This window comes from Copidosoma floridanum, unplaced genomic scaffold (assembly GCF_036245765.1).
Source record: "Copidosoma floridanum isolate Cflo_tuat_1 unplaced genomic scaffold, Cflo_Japanese_pri ptg000001l, whole genome shotgun sequence".
Classification (NCBI taxonomy): domain Eukaryota; kingdom Metazoa; phylum Arthropoda; class Insecta; order Hymenoptera; family Encyrtidae; genus Copidosoma; species Copidosoma floridanum.
This window is the reverse complement of record NW_028321878.1, coordinates 5,526,532-5,544,222: the sequence shown is the minus strand read 5'-3', so window position 1 is coordinate 5,544,222 and position 17,691 is coordinate 5,526,532. Positions and strand designations below refer to the sequence as shown.

The 17,691-nt window shown below is 47.0% G+C and overlaps 2 protein-coding genes across 2 annotated transcripts in view; both read right to left on the bottom strand.

The window, feature by feature from the left end:
- Egfr (epidermal growth factor receptor) overlaps positions 1–17,691 on the bottom strand; it is a 57,970-nt gene that overhangs the window by 16,234 nt on the left and 24,045 nt on the right. The window contains exon 3 of the mRNA XM_089593921.1: positions 7,717–8,032. Coding sequence (XP_089450047.1) covers positions 7,717–7,858 — 142 coding nt within the window. The 5' untranslated portion in view covers positions 7,859–8,032. The remainder of the gene's footprint in view (positions 1–7,716; positions 8,033–17,691) is intronic.
- Positions 12,581–15,146, bottom strand: LOC106644393 (venom carboxylesterase-6-like). Its single transcript, XM_089589090.1, has 8 exons — positions 15,130–15,146; positions 14,545–14,734; positions 14,140–14,452; positions 13,676–14,055; positions 13,443–13,596; positions 13,034–13,369; positions 12,824–12,950; positions 12,581–12,762 (listed from the first exon to the last, which is right to left on the bottom strand). Exons 1-8 carry the CDS (start codon positions 15,144–15,146, stop codon positions 12,609–12,611), a joined length of 1,671 nt encoding a protein of 556 aa, XP_089445216.1. The 3' UTR covers positions 12,581–12,608.

Below are 17,691 nucleotides of genomic sequence, written 5' to 3'. Positions count from 1 at the left end.
TTTTTTTTTGAAGAGAGTCTAGGAGGGAAGAGCGGCGAGTGCAAAAATAGAAAAAATAGAAAAAAAAGGTTCACGAGGTAGAGAGGGCCCCTACGGCCCTTTGTTCGCCGTCAGATCTATCGATGCCTTGGCTACAATGACTCGCGGGCCCTCCCGCTGGCTTTTCTGCGTAAAAAGGAGCTCGGGGAGGGCGTGCGTACGTATACATATTATATACTGCCCCCCGAGAGTCTATCTTTCTGGCATTTGGCTAGCTTTTTGTGCCCACGGAATATTACGTATGTGCTCCGCATCTATTATTCTCGCTTGTGTGTGGGGGGAGGGGGCGATCGTAAGCAGAGAAGGGAGAGACCTCTGTCCGGAGGGGAGAATCTTCGGACAGGACCGGTGCTTTCTGAAAGGACTCGTGTGCTCTCCTTTTTCTGCCGAGTATTCTCCATAGCGATCGCTGGACGCAGATTGAGTTGGAGTACGTTTATACATAGGTAATATATGGATACGGGATGCATTAGCGCCATCGCTGTGCAGTTGAGCTACGTGGGAAACGTGCCCTGTTCTGACGCAAGAGGTGCATCCGGGGGTGGAGGGGGGAAGGACGTGTGCTCGTCCTTTTTGTCGTCGTTGATGGTGTTGTTGCGAGGATTGGCTTTTCAAAAGTTTCGGGCGTTGATTTGTTTCGTGTTTCAAGAACAACTTGATTCTCAGATTTTTTTCCGGATCAGTGATCACGAGCCTGCTCATTTAAATCAAATCATCATCAAAATCGCGGAGGGAGAAAGTGTGATTTATAATGCTTACCATTTCGCATAGTCGTTTATTTTATTAATTTTTTTCATCGCTGAAAGAAAGACACACGGGCTTATTATAACTAAACATTTTGTTGTCGATTCGGCTTAATATTTAAATGTTTTTGGAGAAAAAGGCGATTTTCACTGTAGGGGGGAAAAAAAAACCAACAATCGATCACAACGACAAAAGAGCATGTCCGAGGCTCTGTGATGTTTCTCACGGCGAAAAATCCTCCGCGCGGGGCCCATTCTTCCGAAATATGAATTTCCCGCATCTGCGAGGCTCGAAAAATCTTTACAACTGACTTTCCTCCCTTCCATTGTGCGGCCCGAAGATTTCGACGCCCGCACGAGCGCGATCGTCTTTATTTCACTCGTTTGGGGAGGAAAAAAGGGAAAGACGAGAAAAAGAGCGAGGAAACGAAAAAAAAAGAAAATTGAAAAATCTTCCACGAGGCTCAAACACGCTCTTCTCATGATCCCGGAAGAACATCTGCTTCCGAGCCTCCATCTCTCCTTCGCCCGTGTTCTGTGTGTGCACGCAAAATTTCATTTGCATGCCTCCCCCTCCAACAACACACATCGTTCATACGTGTATACAGAAGACGTCCCGTGAGAAAAGCTTACCCCGTGCTCGATATATAAACTTTTCGTTAGCCGCTTCCTACCTACACACAGCTTGAGTGTACTTACATGATTTTTTTTTTCAATTATTAATGAAGTAATTAATGTGGTTGTTGTATTTTATACTCGAATGGAGGTCGTTTGTCGACCGTCCACTTGACCGCGATCTCCTCTAACCGGCCTCTTTACATTTTTCGACGTGAAACTCCAACTCGAGCACCTATACCGCGGTTTATGTCGGCTTTACCAACCGTGTGCCAATTGATTTTCCAGTTTTTCGTTTAAATTTATAGTATCCATCCACTGAAAATCCATCGATGTAATTCACGTGTATACCGTCTGAGTGAAACAATGATTGATTCTCTTTATCCGCAATGACTTTCCACTCGTGATAAACACGAAAGAGTGAGACGAATAAAACAAACGAAACATCTCTTCTCGATGGTATACGTGTGCACGCGTTTATTGGCCGTGTTGGTCAATACACCCTCCAGGGGATACAAAAATATTTTTAAAAAAAGAGGCAAGCAGGAGAGTACGTACCTGCATGGGATATCTCGCGCGCTATCGAAAATTAACATCGCTTCGTTCCCGGGGAGTTAGAGGCAAAGGGGGGGGGGGGGCGATCTGGAAAGCGTTTATTAAGCCGAACGATTTTTCAGAGCTGTCAGTTTCATAAGCTATATCTGCCGTGCGCAGTGATTCATCGAAAAATCCTCGAGGCCGCTTGGGTTTCTCCGTCTATTTTTTTTCCATTTCCATCCCTCCTCTCGGAGTTGATTTTGATCGCTAGACGTTTGAAACAAAAAGGCAAACGCTCACTTGTGCACCTAATGCAGCGAGTTGCCGGGAGCCAAGCACCTGTGGATCCGAACGAGATCGCTTTTCAAGATTCTTTTTTCCGCATATTTTACCATGTACACGAATATTGACGGATGGGCGCCTATCCAGAGACGCTTGACTCTTTGGAGGTATATAGTAGTGGTGGTGGTCCGTTTTCTTTCTTTCTTTTTTCCCCAACAGCTGGACAGGTCGTATCTACTTTACATCTGTTGTCTCGGGATATGTGTTATTTCAGTGTCTCGCATCTCCCGACAACCACGTAATTGTAGGAAAAAATTTTTTCGCTACAACCTCGTGAAAACGTTACTCCGATCTCGTTCGCGTATACAACACGAGCGCACGAGATACTTCAATCTCCGATGCAGCGACAACAATAAGATTAAAATTCAAATGAGCTTTGAAATCGTCGAGAGCGAGACACTGTGGTGGTACAGGTATATATAAATAATACACACGCCGGCCGTACCACCGCTCATATAATAACATCCCGAGACATCGTCCGAGCGATGTACGAGCGAAGGAGAAAAAAAAAAAAAAATTAACCAGTTGCCCTGTTTGGCTCTCGAGTCGTCGAGCAATAATCGAACTCGTGTTCACCGCGACGTCAAACATCGGCCGTGCAATGTCAGGCTGGCCGGCGCGTCTCTCGCAAAAGAGACTCTCTCTCCGCGTTATACACACTTACGCATGTAAATGAAATATCGTCGCCGAGCGGTGCTCGGAACTCACCGATGGGCATCGACCGCAAGACGGAGGGAGATCATTGAAAGCGCGAGGTGGAGAAAGGCAAAACAGAGAGAGATAAAGCAGCGAGAGGATGTGTATTTGTACGACGACTCGGACGTCTCAATCCGTTTTCGAGATCGCTCGGTACTACCAGCTTTTTTTTCTAATTTTTTTTCACTCTCCCCCCAGGATCCGAATGTGCAAGCAGGTGCTCGAAGGCATTTCGCTGTACAATCCCAGTGTGATTGCAGCCACGGCTATCCTAAATTTTCCACGTTTATCTACGATATTTACGACGAGAAATGCACGGGCAAGGCGTTTTTGAGTTTCTACCCATACAATATACAGTACACGCGTACAAATGGACCGCGAGTTGGTCGGGTATTTTAGCCACGGCAAAAAGTACAACGCAGATGGAGTTGGAGTACGCAACGCGTAAGTGTGTACACGATAGAAGTAGACGCGATAAAAACGTTTCCCCTTAGCCCCTCCTTGCCTTTGGGAGAGGAAAACAAAAAAAAAAAAAAAAAAGGTAAAATCGTAAACACATTGCAGTGCCATACACCTGACTTGATATACATATAAACGCGTGTGCATGCGCCCGATAAAGACTCGTCGCTGTTTATTTTCAACTGCTCTGACAACGCAACAAGTTGGTGTACTGTAAACTTGCCAACTAATGTGCATGTATATATACGATGTATTGCACAAAACGAGGCTGATATCGATTCTGAAAGATCGACGACTCGCGATACCCGGTTTGTATGCGTAGGTATATATATATTTGTACGGACGAGATAAAAATGAAAAATGAGGCGATACGGGAAAGCGAAGATGTACGAGCCACCCAAGACGAGGGATTGGTATATATTTATGCTCTCGTCGCGTTCGTTTACCGCGCGATTGAAAAGTCGCGATGCTCGTCTTTCGCGCTCCGCCGATTTTGCGGAAGTTAATCGCTGATGGTGGCAACGGTGCCGCTCTTTCTTTTTGCACTTGGGGTTTCTCCCTCCTCCTCCTCACCTCTCGAGCAAAGTACAGTCGTAGAATGACATGCCGATCTATAGTGGCCGGGCAGCAAAGAGACAAGCGATATTTTCGAGCTCACGCGCGCGTGTAAATTATCACGACTGCGATCGAGATCGGGGGTACAATAATTATTCAATTTCATTTTTACAGAGACAATTGCAAGGGGACACGACGAGCCGATTTTTCCTCTCTGTATATAGCCGCACTATAATCTCGGACACAATCGTCGCGTTGCTCGATATACACCGCGCGACGTTATTAACGACTCGATTAAACTTTACTCCACATACCGACCGGCCGAATGGATTTTTTTTTTTTTCTTCTCTCGATTCGCGTGGATGGAGAATTCGCCAAGCGTTGCCTAATCGCGGATCGAATAACTCCCCCCACCCCACCCCCGGAGTCCACGTATACGTATTATTGCACGCTCGCGTGTTTATTACACACCCATCAGAGGAGCTGACGCTGATCTGTATATTGTATATATATACGTTTGAGCGCGAGTCGCGAAACTATCGCGAAATCAGCGCCAACCCTGTAATCTCTTGGGGAACATCTTAATTGCCTTGCCCTCCACGTCTCTCTACTGTTGCATGGGGAGTAAAAAAAATAAAAAGAAAAAAGTTTAAAAAGCTCTACTAATAGCAGCGATAAATTCCATAACTCAGCGCCCATCGTCTATCTCTCGGCCCTCCCGCGCTTCCACGGTATAGAGAATCCACAGAGTTTCCTGTATCGCCGGTCTCCGTGGATAATATAAAAGCCCCAACCCCCCACGGTGGCTCTTATCACTCTAATGGTACAGAGTCCAAAGGGTGTGGGGTGTTTCCCTTCCCGAGATGAGGTATCGTTTGGGGGCTCCTAAAAACCTCTCCTGCGCACACGCTTTCAACTCTTTTTTTTCTTCTTTTTTACGAGACGGCGAGTTATGCTATCGCAGGGTTTTTGAGCGCGCGCGTATGTGTTTGCGTGTATACATGTGTGTACAAGTATGTTATGTCGTATATATAGGACTCGAGTCGTGAGAAGGTGAACGGCTGTGCAGCCGTGTATGCATGTGTATAGGATCTGTTGTTTTATGCTACTACTTTCTTAAAGTAACGTGGGATTAGGATAATTTTTAATGTTTTTTTTTTTTTTTTTTTCATTTCTTTATGTTAAATTTGTTGCAGTTTTGTAGTGACATGGATAAAGTTTCGTTTGGTTATAGCCAGGATCGTTAAACCTTGGTATACTTTTGCATTTGCAAGGGGGAAAAAACGTAATAACGCGTAAAAGTCGCGAGCCGGGGAGTACACATTGCCGATAAATAATCCGTTTGAGAGCGCGCGCGTTACTTTTGCGTTGGTTAATCGGTCATAAACGCACAGGCATTCGATCGACCGCGTGATACGAGATCGGTACGTGTATATATTTACTCGCAAGAGCAAACAATACCGTTTGATAATAACCATGTTCGTAACAACTGTAGTTTACCAAAGGAAAAAAAAAAAAAAAAAAAACGAATGCTTTTTTACAAGTACGTCAAAGAATTTCTTCCTCCACGGCATTAAGTGTACAATATACGGACGTACGGGCGCAATGGACGTTGCATAAATTTACAGCTGAATGGAGGTACGTGAAGGGCAATGAGATACTGAAGGGGTGAAAAAAGATAATTGCCAAGAGACGCTGCATTATCATGTGAAGCCGCGGGCACGTGCGCCTCCGGGGAGTTGTATGCGGGTACGGAGGAGGAGAGCGCGTTTTTCGGGCGCGAATCGAGCGACGGCTCTCACGACGTTATAACTGTCACATCGCGGGACGAGTTGTACCTTTTTTTTTTTTTTTCTTAATTTTAATCCTCGGTCAAGAAACTTTATGGAGACGGAATGCTCTTGCCGCTTTAATTGTGCTTTTTCTCCCGCTCGCGCAGATTACCGTCAATCGGATGACTTTGTTGGATGGGGCAGGGAGGGATTTGTGCACATAAACATATCAAGCGGCAATCCCAAAGTCTTGCGCGCTCAGGGTTTTTTTCCCTCCCTCCCGATTTACAACGCTGTCGATCGTAAATCTGCTAATGGCACAAGGACCTGGCAAATTTTACTTCTTTTCCTCCCTATGCTGAATTTCGTGACAATATGTAAAAAAAAAAAAAATTCTCCATCCGTAAACTAATCCCGATGGAACCTTACGTCACACGCTTATACAGGCTGTCGAATCGATTCAGAGGGCGCGTTGCACGCCCATAGTTTTCAACCTGCGTGGAAAAGCTCATTGAGCTGATTTGAGAAAAATCTCGCTGGGTTGTATTATTTTTTATCGACCGATCGTAAAGTTCGATGTGGGTCACGCCCTGAACCGCGAGTGTAACCTGTACCTGTATGTGTATACATTGTCCAACCCACACGCGAGACATGTGGGCATATACTGTATGCGTGAAGAAAGAGATTGGCCCACGCGTTTTGAGAGCACACTCTGCAGACTTCCCGCCGCGGTGGGTGACTGCTCGTGTATAATACTCTGATATTTATGAGCGTACAGCAGAGGAGGAGAGAGAATTGTCTAGCTTTTTGACGGAGAGTAATATTGTGAGAGACACGGGATGGGGAGGCGCAAAAATTCCGAGAGAGAATTTCACGCCTCGATTGGGCTACATTATATTATATATATATACGTACGTGTTGCTGACAGGGAAGAGTAATTTAAAATTAAAGAAAGGGCGGCGTATGTATTTTTTACTCCATATGCTATATTAAGATAATTCTGATGGAAAGATTTTGATTTTTCGATGCTCATAAAGTTCAATTGTACACTCTTTCGTGCGCTAGTGAACCACAAATTTTTATAATAGGTATCCAAATGATCCACATCAGGGTGGATGAGCACCGAGGGACCATTTTTTCGGAATAACTAAATTAACTTTTTTAGGGACACCATGTTTCTAGTATCGCCCACTTTTTACGATACCGCACACAGTCCAAAAGAGACACTCTTATTGATCCCGAGACTGTCATCACTTCCTTTAGACTTTCTAAACGCGAAACGACCACGGATATAGTATCCATATAATGGCCACATGCGTCCAAAGTGGCACGGCTAATTATGCTCTTTTGGCCGGGAAAACGGTATACTCTTTTATTTATGTAAGGGGGGGATTCCAAAAAATGCCGGGAAAGAGAGAGAGAGAAGGGGTTTTGCTTCTCTTTTTTTTTTTCCTCCAACACCCACGTCGTTGTTGTACAAAAGACGTGTGTGGTGGTGTCGCCTCGTGTCGGTAAATTTGAATATGTATTATTACGAAAGTATGCACAACGTGTCGTTCGAAAAATCGTAGGTGTCCTTCGTAGCTTGTTTTACAATGGCGTGTGTGCAGTACGTCTGAAACGTATCATTTTAAGGAAAAAAAAAGTCTCGCGTCAAAAGCTGAATGTTTTCCGAGTCGGTTGTCACGTCGAGGCTGAAATACAACTCAAACTTGAGCTAGTTATTGTTGATTATTATCATCAAATTATTATTCAAGTAACAGAAATAATCAATATTTGCATGTATGGAGTGTATCGATCGATGTTCCCAAGGTATATATTATTCTTAAAAAACTAAATGAATGAAGGAAATGGCCCTTAGGATGTTCCCCGCTTTCCACGTTCTATCGATCCTGGGATACGTGCGCAGAAAGCGACGAACACCAACGAGGTTCTTGCAAAACCACCAAAAAACTCACTTTTGCCCTTGACAAACTCCGAGTTGAGGTCGGCCCCGACATCGTGGCAGGTATTGAAGACCAGGGCGATCAGCAGCACCAGAGTACCAAAGTGCGGTTCAGGAGTTCTCGGTGTCGACAGCAGGGCTCGTGCGCCGAACATGATGAGGCGAGCTCATACCACCGGGTCCTCTCTGTTGTTGCTTCCCCGGTGTACTCACGATTCCGAGGACAGGTGCGTCCACGTGGGGTCGCTGACGAGCTCCCGCGGACCGGGTGCCATCGTCGCTGCTGCTGACACTCTTGGGTGCGAGTTGTCTCAGGACTCCGTTGGGATCTGTAACAATGCAACAATGGCAAAATGTTAGTTTTTTTTTTTTTTTTTTTTTTTTTTTTCATCACAATTTCAATTTCACAAACGTAGCTATAAAGTTTCGTCAACGCGTGCGTAGGTGTGGGCACATACATGTAAGTAGTATTTTCGAAAAAGCTCTCACGCAACGCAATGAAACCACGTGAGACATGCTCTTGTGATTACCCGTGAAAAGCCGTCATTGGATTTATAGGTGTGTGGAGGCGCGGCTCGCCACCCTTAAATCATTCGTTCATTCATTTATTCATTCATTCATTCATTCGTAAGTAAGTATTCGTGGGAGTTCCCGCGAGTATCAAAATCGAAAGGTGAACTGCAGCAAAAGTGCAATTCCGGGCATCAGAAATACATTTGTACTTAGTAAGGATGTACAAAAAAATGTCCACATACAGAGATGAAGTGGAAGAAAAAGGTGGGGGGACAAAACGTATAAACGAGCAAAGTCCTCGACGAGCTACTCGACAACTGTACCGTATATTATATACGTATCACGCGATCGCCGACGTACATAGCGTACAAACAGCAGGTCACGTTCATCCAAACGCGTGTATATACACATATATACATACGAGTGTTCTGGCGCCCTTTTTCGCGTCCCCAAGGTCTGTTGCACTGCGACTAGGTACGAATACGCCAACAGGCAGAAGAAGAGAAAGAGCTTGGGACAGAGAGAGAGAGAGAGGGAGCGAGAAGTGAAAAGGGAAGACAATGCAGCAGGTGTTGGCTCTTTCTCCTCTCGCGTCCGAGGATCCTCCTCTCCTTTGTTTCGCTGCTGTTTGTTCCTTCGCGCTGCACCGACCATACACAGCTTAGGCAGTAGGGTAAGTATACGGAAAAAAAGAGAGACAGGGAGTTTTCTCTCGGGGAACGGTGAATTTTGACTTTATTTTTTTTTTTCACCTCGAGTGATGCGCATTTATTTCCTCGCAACGATGATTGACAGCTAATCTGTGCGTGCGGGTGCACCTACGCGTTTTCCCCGCGAGGCTCCAAAGAGTCACCCACGCGAAAACGAGACTCCGAGGGGCCGAATCATCATCGTGCGCGCCTCGGAAGAAAAAAAAGGCCCCCCTCCGATCCTCCGAGCGATAAAAAGTCCCTCTCTGACCACTCGCGGGAGAGCGAACGGACGGAAAAAGGAGCCGGGAGAAATAAAGCGCGCCGCCGAGGAACACACATAATATATACGTGTACATGGCTATCCCTGGGGCAGAAAGCGAATATGTGCACGCGAATGGGAGAAAGAAGCTCGGGGAGAACACGTCCGAGAGCAAAGAGAAGAGGGACGACGTGGCGTTTGATAAATGCGCGATGCACATGGATGTATATATATATATATATACATGTACCTACAGTTGCTCTGATATGGCTTAAAAAAAAAAAAAAAACGAGCGTTGCGTGCGTATACACACTAGTCGCGACTCTGGACACGTGTAGGATATACGAGAGGCTGATAGATCGAGGAGTTGGGGATTTTTGTTTTCCCCCTCGTCAAAAGCGCAGTACCACCTATATATATATATATACGTATACACGTCTGACATTGCACGTGCATTCCCTAGCTCTTTCCGGTCGATCTTCTCTCTTGGTAGTGTAGGTCGACAGGCGCCAGAGCATCGCTGCTATCGCGCTGCAACTGTACGCGGAGCTTACTTTACGAGATCGGTGCATGCGAGTGTATACACTCGTCAAAGGGTTTGAACTTTTTTTTTTTTTTTTTTGCGACTAAAGGTATTGACAACATTTCTCTCTGTTTAGATGACAACATTTATTAGTTGTAAACCCTTGCATACGCTATCCATGCAGATTCATGGGGTTTAATTAGTCACGTGTGAGTCGAGAACAAACGACGTGGGTGCATGTATACCGACTTTAGTCACGCGGTACACGATTTTTCGCCACCCCCCGCTATGCGATCTCTTTTGCCGATTTTTTGCAAGCACCCGCGACCTTTAATTACCCAATGTGTATGGTATACACGAGCGTGTGTGTGTACCGTGCACACGAGGGTGGATACAAAGAAAACGGAAAATAAAAGAGCTATATGGGGGGGGGGGCGATTTCGATCAGTGACCGGGTGATCGTTATCTGGTGCACGGCATGGGAGAGAGGAAGTTCTTCGTTGGCGTGTGCGCGCCCGCAGTGCACAAAAAGAGCCACGGCGTATTCCCCACGGGTGTACGTGCATTATATCCGGGAGAGTGTATTACCTATACGTCGAGGGGAAAGGGGGAGGAGGGTGCTCCAGCGCCGAGAGACCGCGCGCTCGAGATAAGAGCGTCGGGCCGGAGGAAGGTGCGCTGAGGGGGAAGGACCGGAGGATTAAGGATCCGCGGAGGACGCCTCGCCTCTCTTTTACCAACTCTTATGTTTATCTCCCTTATTTCCCGGGCGCCCGTTCCTTCTTTCCGATTCCCTTTGCTTCTTACCCTTACCGATCTTCGAGCCGATCTCCCTTCTACATTCTCGGTTTTACTCGCGTAAATACACGTCGCTCCGTGGGTTTTGTGCAGCGTCGGTCCCTTTCAAGAGTATATATATTGGGCCGAGACTCGGGGGAGTATCCGCACATGCGCGTATCCATACTTGGAAAATGAGAAAAACGACTCGAGATGGTTTTTTCTCTCGCAAAACTTTTCAACCGTTTGTCCATCCTATTATTTCTCGGATACAACTCTTTTTAACCTTCTGGTAAAAAAAAAACCAGGGATTGATTTACGAAAGCTACCAGCTCGCGGGAGCGTCTCTAATATCTCGTAGTTCCCAATCTCTCGATGTAACAGTAGAGTATAGCGAGCACGAGCTGCCATTCAAGAAGACAATGAGGATCGTACTATACTCGGTAGTTTTTCGAACTAGTCGAGTATGGTAACAGAGCCGACAAGCGTGATAAGCTTCAAGAACAATGTTTCCCTCTCTTTATTTTTGACGCGGATGGTACAACCACTGAGGGAAGGGGAAAAAAAAACATGTGCATGCACACGTTCGAGCGAAATCGACGATTTCGATCAACTTGGAGTTGTAGGGGTGTACAGTGACACGAGCCTATTAGAGGGGATACATACTTTCCCACCATGATGTTAAAGGTCCCATTAAACACGTGTCCACCGCTGATTGGGCACATACGTGATCCCGCGATAATGTACACTCGTATACGATGTAGAGCGAATCCCGATCTCCTCAGCCAATAAGTTGATTTACAGGTATACACAAGAGGAACCATGATTTTCTTTTCCCTCGTGGTTCACCGTGGCATATACGAACAAAAATATGAGCTCGAAAGGCTGAGGTGGATAATCAATCGGCCGATCCAGCTCTAGTGCATTTGCACGCTGCTAAACTGCGTTAAATCCCATCGGGACGAGGAGGCCATCGGAAAGAAACAACGCGGCTCGTCCATACCTACCTGCACGTGTTTTCGTGTACCCCGAATCAAGATAGCGCGAAAAAAAAAAAAAAAAAATCAGCGAGTGGGAGGGAAAAAAGCGAAAGAGGAGCGAGAGATGGAAAGGATGAATGTGGAGTAAGCGATGCCCGTGGTACCGCGAGTTGGGGAAGGGGAGATTTAAGAGGGCACGTTCGCGCGATGCTGCAGTATCCTTGAGGGGGTTAAAAAGCCGCGGCGTTGGGCAGCAAGAAAAAAGAAAGATGCCCCTTTGGAATTTCAGGGCAGAGAGAGAGAGAGAGAGAGAGGCATCACGACCTGTGTGCACGTAAATATAATACATGTATGTATATACATACACACGCGAGGGAGAGCAAAGGGACGACGAGTTATCCAGGATGAGGTCGACCTCGTGCGATTCCGAATCGTGACCGGCGGGCTCCTCTTGCTCCTTTTCTCGCGCTCCTGCTGCTGATGCGCCGCGGATGATTTCAGCGCGGCATATACTCTCGGCGCCTCTTCTTCCCATCCCCCTTCTGTACATTTTTTTTTTTTTTATTTGTTCGAGCATCCAGATCCGCGAAGGAGTACATATGTATAAAAACCCGATCGAGTGTCCGTGATTCGGCTCTCGCGAGCGCCATTGTGAATGTACACATGTATACGAGCGCGCTTTCTCTCTCCGTGCATTTTCGGAGCTCACCTTACACGCTCGCGTGCGATGCCAGATAACGCGTGTATAATATAATATAATATAAATCAGCTCTTGGTGCGCGAAAATATTTTCCGACTGTAATTAAAAACCATGATCGTCGTAATGACACGTATGGTGGCTTCGAAAAGCCTGTACCTTTGTGCGCCGTGCTCGTATACACCGAGCCATTAGAAATTTCGTTTCTTTCCTCTTCTTTTTTTTTTTTCTTTCTTTCCAGTCCAGGGAGTATGAATTAAATTTATTGTGCAACCATAATCATACCGGTAGCTCGTGTGATATATTTATCATTTTCCATGCTCTATCTCGTTGTGATCTCCCCTGGTGTGCCTATACACGCGTGCGTATTGCAAGCACCTATATGTATATACAAAGAGGAGAGATTTTGCAAGGTGATAATATGTATTTCGTACAATCAAAGGCAACGTGTGTACAGTTATAATTCACGCGGTAAAAAAATACTTCTTCCAGAATCTCTTGTTCCCCAAGTTGGTGCTGCCCGTCATCTTGTACCGTCCCGGCTTGTAGATGCGCAAGTACTTGAGCTCGGGGTCGGTGGCGTCGACTGGCTTCCAATTCAGACCAGCATGCGGTACTCTGCAACATGGGGTTCGTTAGGAAAAAGGAAAAAAGTATGCATTATTAGGTGTGTACGAACCCGTGGTACGCGACGTACTCCACGAGGTCCATCAAAAAGTTGGACATTTTCCACTCCTCCTTCGTCTTGGTCGGATCGACGTTTGGATTCTCGACTATGAGATTCATGTCATCCGCGTGACAGACACCTATGACCGAGAAATCCCATCCCCCAGCTCAGTTGTAGAAAAAAAAAGGTACGAGCTCGTAAGCAAAGGACGGAAAATACAACCGTAATCGTTGGTAGTGCGACTCAGGTGGTCGCTGTAGCTCTGGGAGCCCCGGAACGCGTACTCGTACAGGTACACCGGACTACGGGATGCCTGGGCTTGCAGCCTCACCCCTGCCTCGATGCCCACGAGGAACTGCTGGTCCGACAGCATCTCAATCAACTTTAACGCGCTTTTTTTGTTTATACTGGCACCCCCAAAGTACTCCCTCCTTGCGTCCTTGGCCACCACCTCGTGCATCTTTTGGGGCAAGGTGTAGTTGTACTGCATCAGGTGGGGCGCTATCTTCGTCCAGTTGTCGTTCAACTCGCGCAACAGATTGCCGTGCGGGGCGTAAGCTACACGTACGAGCACATAACATTATTATGTACCTAATACATATATAGGTGGGTGTATACGCTCGCGCGATACCTGCAGCCGGATAACAGCCCTCGTCGCTCGTGAAGCCGTAGATGGCGGGCACGTCGTACAACTCCCGAGCCTCGAAGGCTTCCTTGGGCGACTTGGTGACGTAGACGCCGTCGACCACCGGGGCAAACGGGGCCATGGGGTTGTACTGCCAGGGCTACGGGTTCGTCAGACGATGCGCTTACATGTTGTGTATGTACTTATGCAGGTAAAGTGATGGAACGTATGTGTTGTACTTGGAAGTGCTTCTCGGCAGCGACGAGCTCGTGCGCGGGCACCCGTCTCAGGCACTCGACCATCCAAGCCGAGTTGTGGGTGGGACAGTCGAAAATGGCACCGAGTTTCTTGGCCTTTTCCGCCGAGCCCCTCGCGGAGAAGCCCCAAGGGTTCACGGAGGTGCCACTCATGCCTATGGAGCCATGGAACAGCCCCCGGCTCTGGGGCATCAGGTAGTGGTACTGCACGCTCGACGAGCCCGCGCTGAAACCCACGACGATCACCCGGCTCGGGTCACCGCCAAAGTACCCGATGTACCGCGAGATCCACCTAAGTGCCAACGCCTGGTCCTTCAACCCATAGTTCCCGGGCAGCGACGCGTCCTCCGTGCTCAGGAAGCCTGGATTTCACCGAAACCCGTACATATTTACGTGGACACGCACTAGTGTACTTGTACTTTTTATTTTCTTTTATTTTTGTGTACCCATGATGCCCAGGCGATAGTTCACGGCGGCAAACACAACGTCGCGATCGGCGAGGTACTTGTCCCCGAAGTAGTTGGCGCTGGCGTACTGGAAGGCCCCACCGTGGATAAAGAAGATGACGGGCATGTTCTTTTTTCGGGGCAAAACGGGCGCGTAGATGTTCAAGTGGAGGCAGTCATCCTCCCCCTGGATCTGGCCCTCCGCCACTGGCTGGCCGTCCTTCCCGGGGGGCACGTCGACGTACTGGGCGCACACCGAGCGCTTCTCCGTTGCCATGAGCGTCCCCGGCCATGGCTTCACCGGCACCGGATCCTATTTACGTTTGGCACGTTTTTTTTTTTTTTTTTTTTTTTTTCCATTCACTGGATCATAATGTTAAAGCTAGACCCATGGCAATTGATTACCCTGAACCGGAGATCGCCCTTGGGTGGCTCGGCGTATGGCACGCCCTCGTAAGCCGCGTACAACCTCCCGTTCTCGGACAGCTTGTAGGTACCCCTGACGACGCCGAGGGGCGTGTGCACTATCGGGGCCTTGGGCTCCGTTGACGCGCAGCCGACGATCGACAGCAGGACCGGTACCAACAGCGAAAACCTTGTACAAAATAGAGCGATGTATACACGGCAGATATCGATGAGTGTGACAACCAAAAAACTTACATCGTGCAGATCGGTGATGGTAGTCGTTCGGCAGTGTACGGACTGTGTTGGCCTCGGTGCACTGGCGTCGATTTAAATACGCACGAGTGGGGCTCGCGATTGGATTATCTGTCGGCGCAGCTCGTTGTCTTTTAATTTGGGTATACACGCGGTATACTGCATCACTTGAAAAAAGCCGGGGCGACGCTGCGCACCGTAGATAGTATACATAGTTGTGTATGCGTTTGTAGATGTATATGGGTCATTGTAAAAAAACTTGGGTGATTAAGGGGGTTATTTTGATATTAATTATTTAAAAATTTTTTCCTCGCATTTATAACTTGTACTTACCATCTAATTCGATTCATCACCACTTAAAATGTGCACATACACCTTGACGATAAGATACAGCCGGTTACGGTAATGACGCTCATTATTTTTCATTTCATTATTTTTTCAAGTGCACGAAAAAAAATACTGTCGCAAAAAAGAGTACTTCAATTTTTCAAACCGCTTTGTGGGTTTATAAACATAGTGCTTGCAAATAAAGGTAGATAAGGCCAGTGTCGACACCACTGAAGTCGAAAAAGCGATTGTACTATGCAAGAATGTGTGCGAGAAGTTTAAAATTAACAAAACAGAGAGATACAATTCGAGAGACAATATGTACTACGGAAAATTGTTTAAGAATTTTTTTTCCTATGCAGTTAAGTATAGGTATTACACTTAAAAACATCTCGATATAAAAAATTAAAAGAATCGAAATTTTCTCTTAATGAAGGTATAGAAAATCGAAATTCTTATTGGAGACAGGTTACGGTAATGGCACTTTAACATCATATTCTTTGTTCAAGCTTGCAAATCATACCTGATTCGAAATTTTTCGTAGGAATAAAAAAAAAACACAAGTACTTTTAATAAAAAATTCGTATATGTATAAATATTGTTTCAACAATTTCACTGCTTGTAAAGAGCAAGGACGTGAAAAGCCCAAGTTTTTTTACCATGATCCATATACACAAGTTGGCGCCTGAGCGCGATCGGGGATTCCGTGGCGCAGTGGTAATAAAGCACCGGCCGATTTACGGCTCTGTAACGACAAAGGGAAGAGCGTCCTTTTTCTTCCCCCCTTCTCTGTCTCGGCAGTGCGTCGAGAATACGCTTAATACAATAGGCTCGGTGGTGTCGTGCTGAGGATCGGCCCACTGGGTGGCTCGAGTTGTATACACATATTATCTGCTGGTGTTATCGAGTATTGGCACTTGCATATACGAGAATTGAAATTTTTCGCTATCACCAACAAGGGTCACGTGCGATTGTGAGGTTGTTTGTTTCACAAAGTATTTTGCAACGGTGCACTCGATAACAGTCGTATCGGTGTATTGCGTGGTACATTTTTTTTTTTTTTTTTAACATTTACACATTGCTTACTTTGCGGACTGAAGAAAATCATCGGCAAGTAAAGAGGATGTTATCTTCTCTTGCGTCCGTAATTTTTACCACCTCGATGAAGTATTTTTTACTTTGCTTCTCGTATCGGGCTCTGCATCGTTTTTCAGATGATTCCCCGACACCCTGATAAGGGCTGCTCTTATATCTCCGCATAATAGCTTTTGCTTGGCAGCAAAGTAAAAAAAAAAAAAAAAAAAAAAACAGCATGACGTGGTGCAAGGAGCGAGAGCCTCGGCTGGCGATGTTGGAAACGACGCCGCTAGCTCGGCAGAAAATAGCGTTGGCGAAGATGCGAGGCTGCGATACGAGCGGCTGGTTTTCCGATGGATACGAGAACAAGGGCAAGGGAGAGTCGGAGGAGATGTCTATCGACGCACTGTGGTCCGAGTGGAGATGACGCTGGCATTTTTTTTTCCCCGCCAGGGCAAAGCTTCTTGTCGCGCCTTTGGATTTTTCTTTTTTTTTTTTTTTCGCTTCTCCTCATCTGCAAGGACCATTGTTGCTCCATCCAAATTTCTCGTTCCTTCCATTCTTGCGAGCGCTCCATGTGTATTTTTCCGATGTCGCCATGGCTCGCTGCAAACTTCAGCCAACCCTCGGATCTGGTCAAAATTATTTTCGCAACACTCGAACTACCCGTGCTCTCAGCCAAATTTAACCAGAGTTACAGCCATTGGCAGTCAAAATTATCGTGTAATCGTATCATGAACCCCATCAAACACATCATGGGCTCGCTTCCGCGGCGCGTCTCTTCGAGTTGAGTACATCATAACCTACCACGTCCCACGTGGTAACGATGATAATTAATAAACGTGTCGACCTTCGCAGAACCGGTAGCCGCTTCAGCACGACAGTCCATCAAGGAGGGCGTCCAAGGATGTCACCGTCACTTTCCGTGCCCAAAATCACCACCCAACAGCCAAAGCTCGGCACCTTTTTCCAGCGACGCTCGATGGAACAACAACGACAGTGCCAAGGTACATACAGCTCGATCAATCCACCCTCGTTTTCAAAGTATATATACACACACACACACACGACGCGCTTGACAGATATTCTTGCACGGCCGAGCCAAGCTGGCGCTCCTGCAGTGCAACAGAAACTCGTTGGAGCTTCCCTTCGATCCAAACGGGAGGGACCCGAGAGTAATCGAGTCCACGGGGATAAGCAACAGCGGCCAATGGGCAGCCCCGTTCTTCAGCTCGGCCCGAAAGCCCCGCACCTACGCAAAGATGATTACCGATTTCAGCGAAGCTCTCGAGAGGGACATGGCCAGGGGCAAAGAGTCCCCGGGCCTGCTCTCGAGGCTGCCGTTCGGTTCCATGGCTGCGTCGTGGAGGTCCAAGCACCAGAAGGTCTCGCCGCCCAAGATCTCGAACGATGATCGGCAGGGCAAGGGTTCCAACGCGTTGCCAAAGGGCACAAGGGACGAAGCGAAGGCAGAGTATTTCGACACCTTTG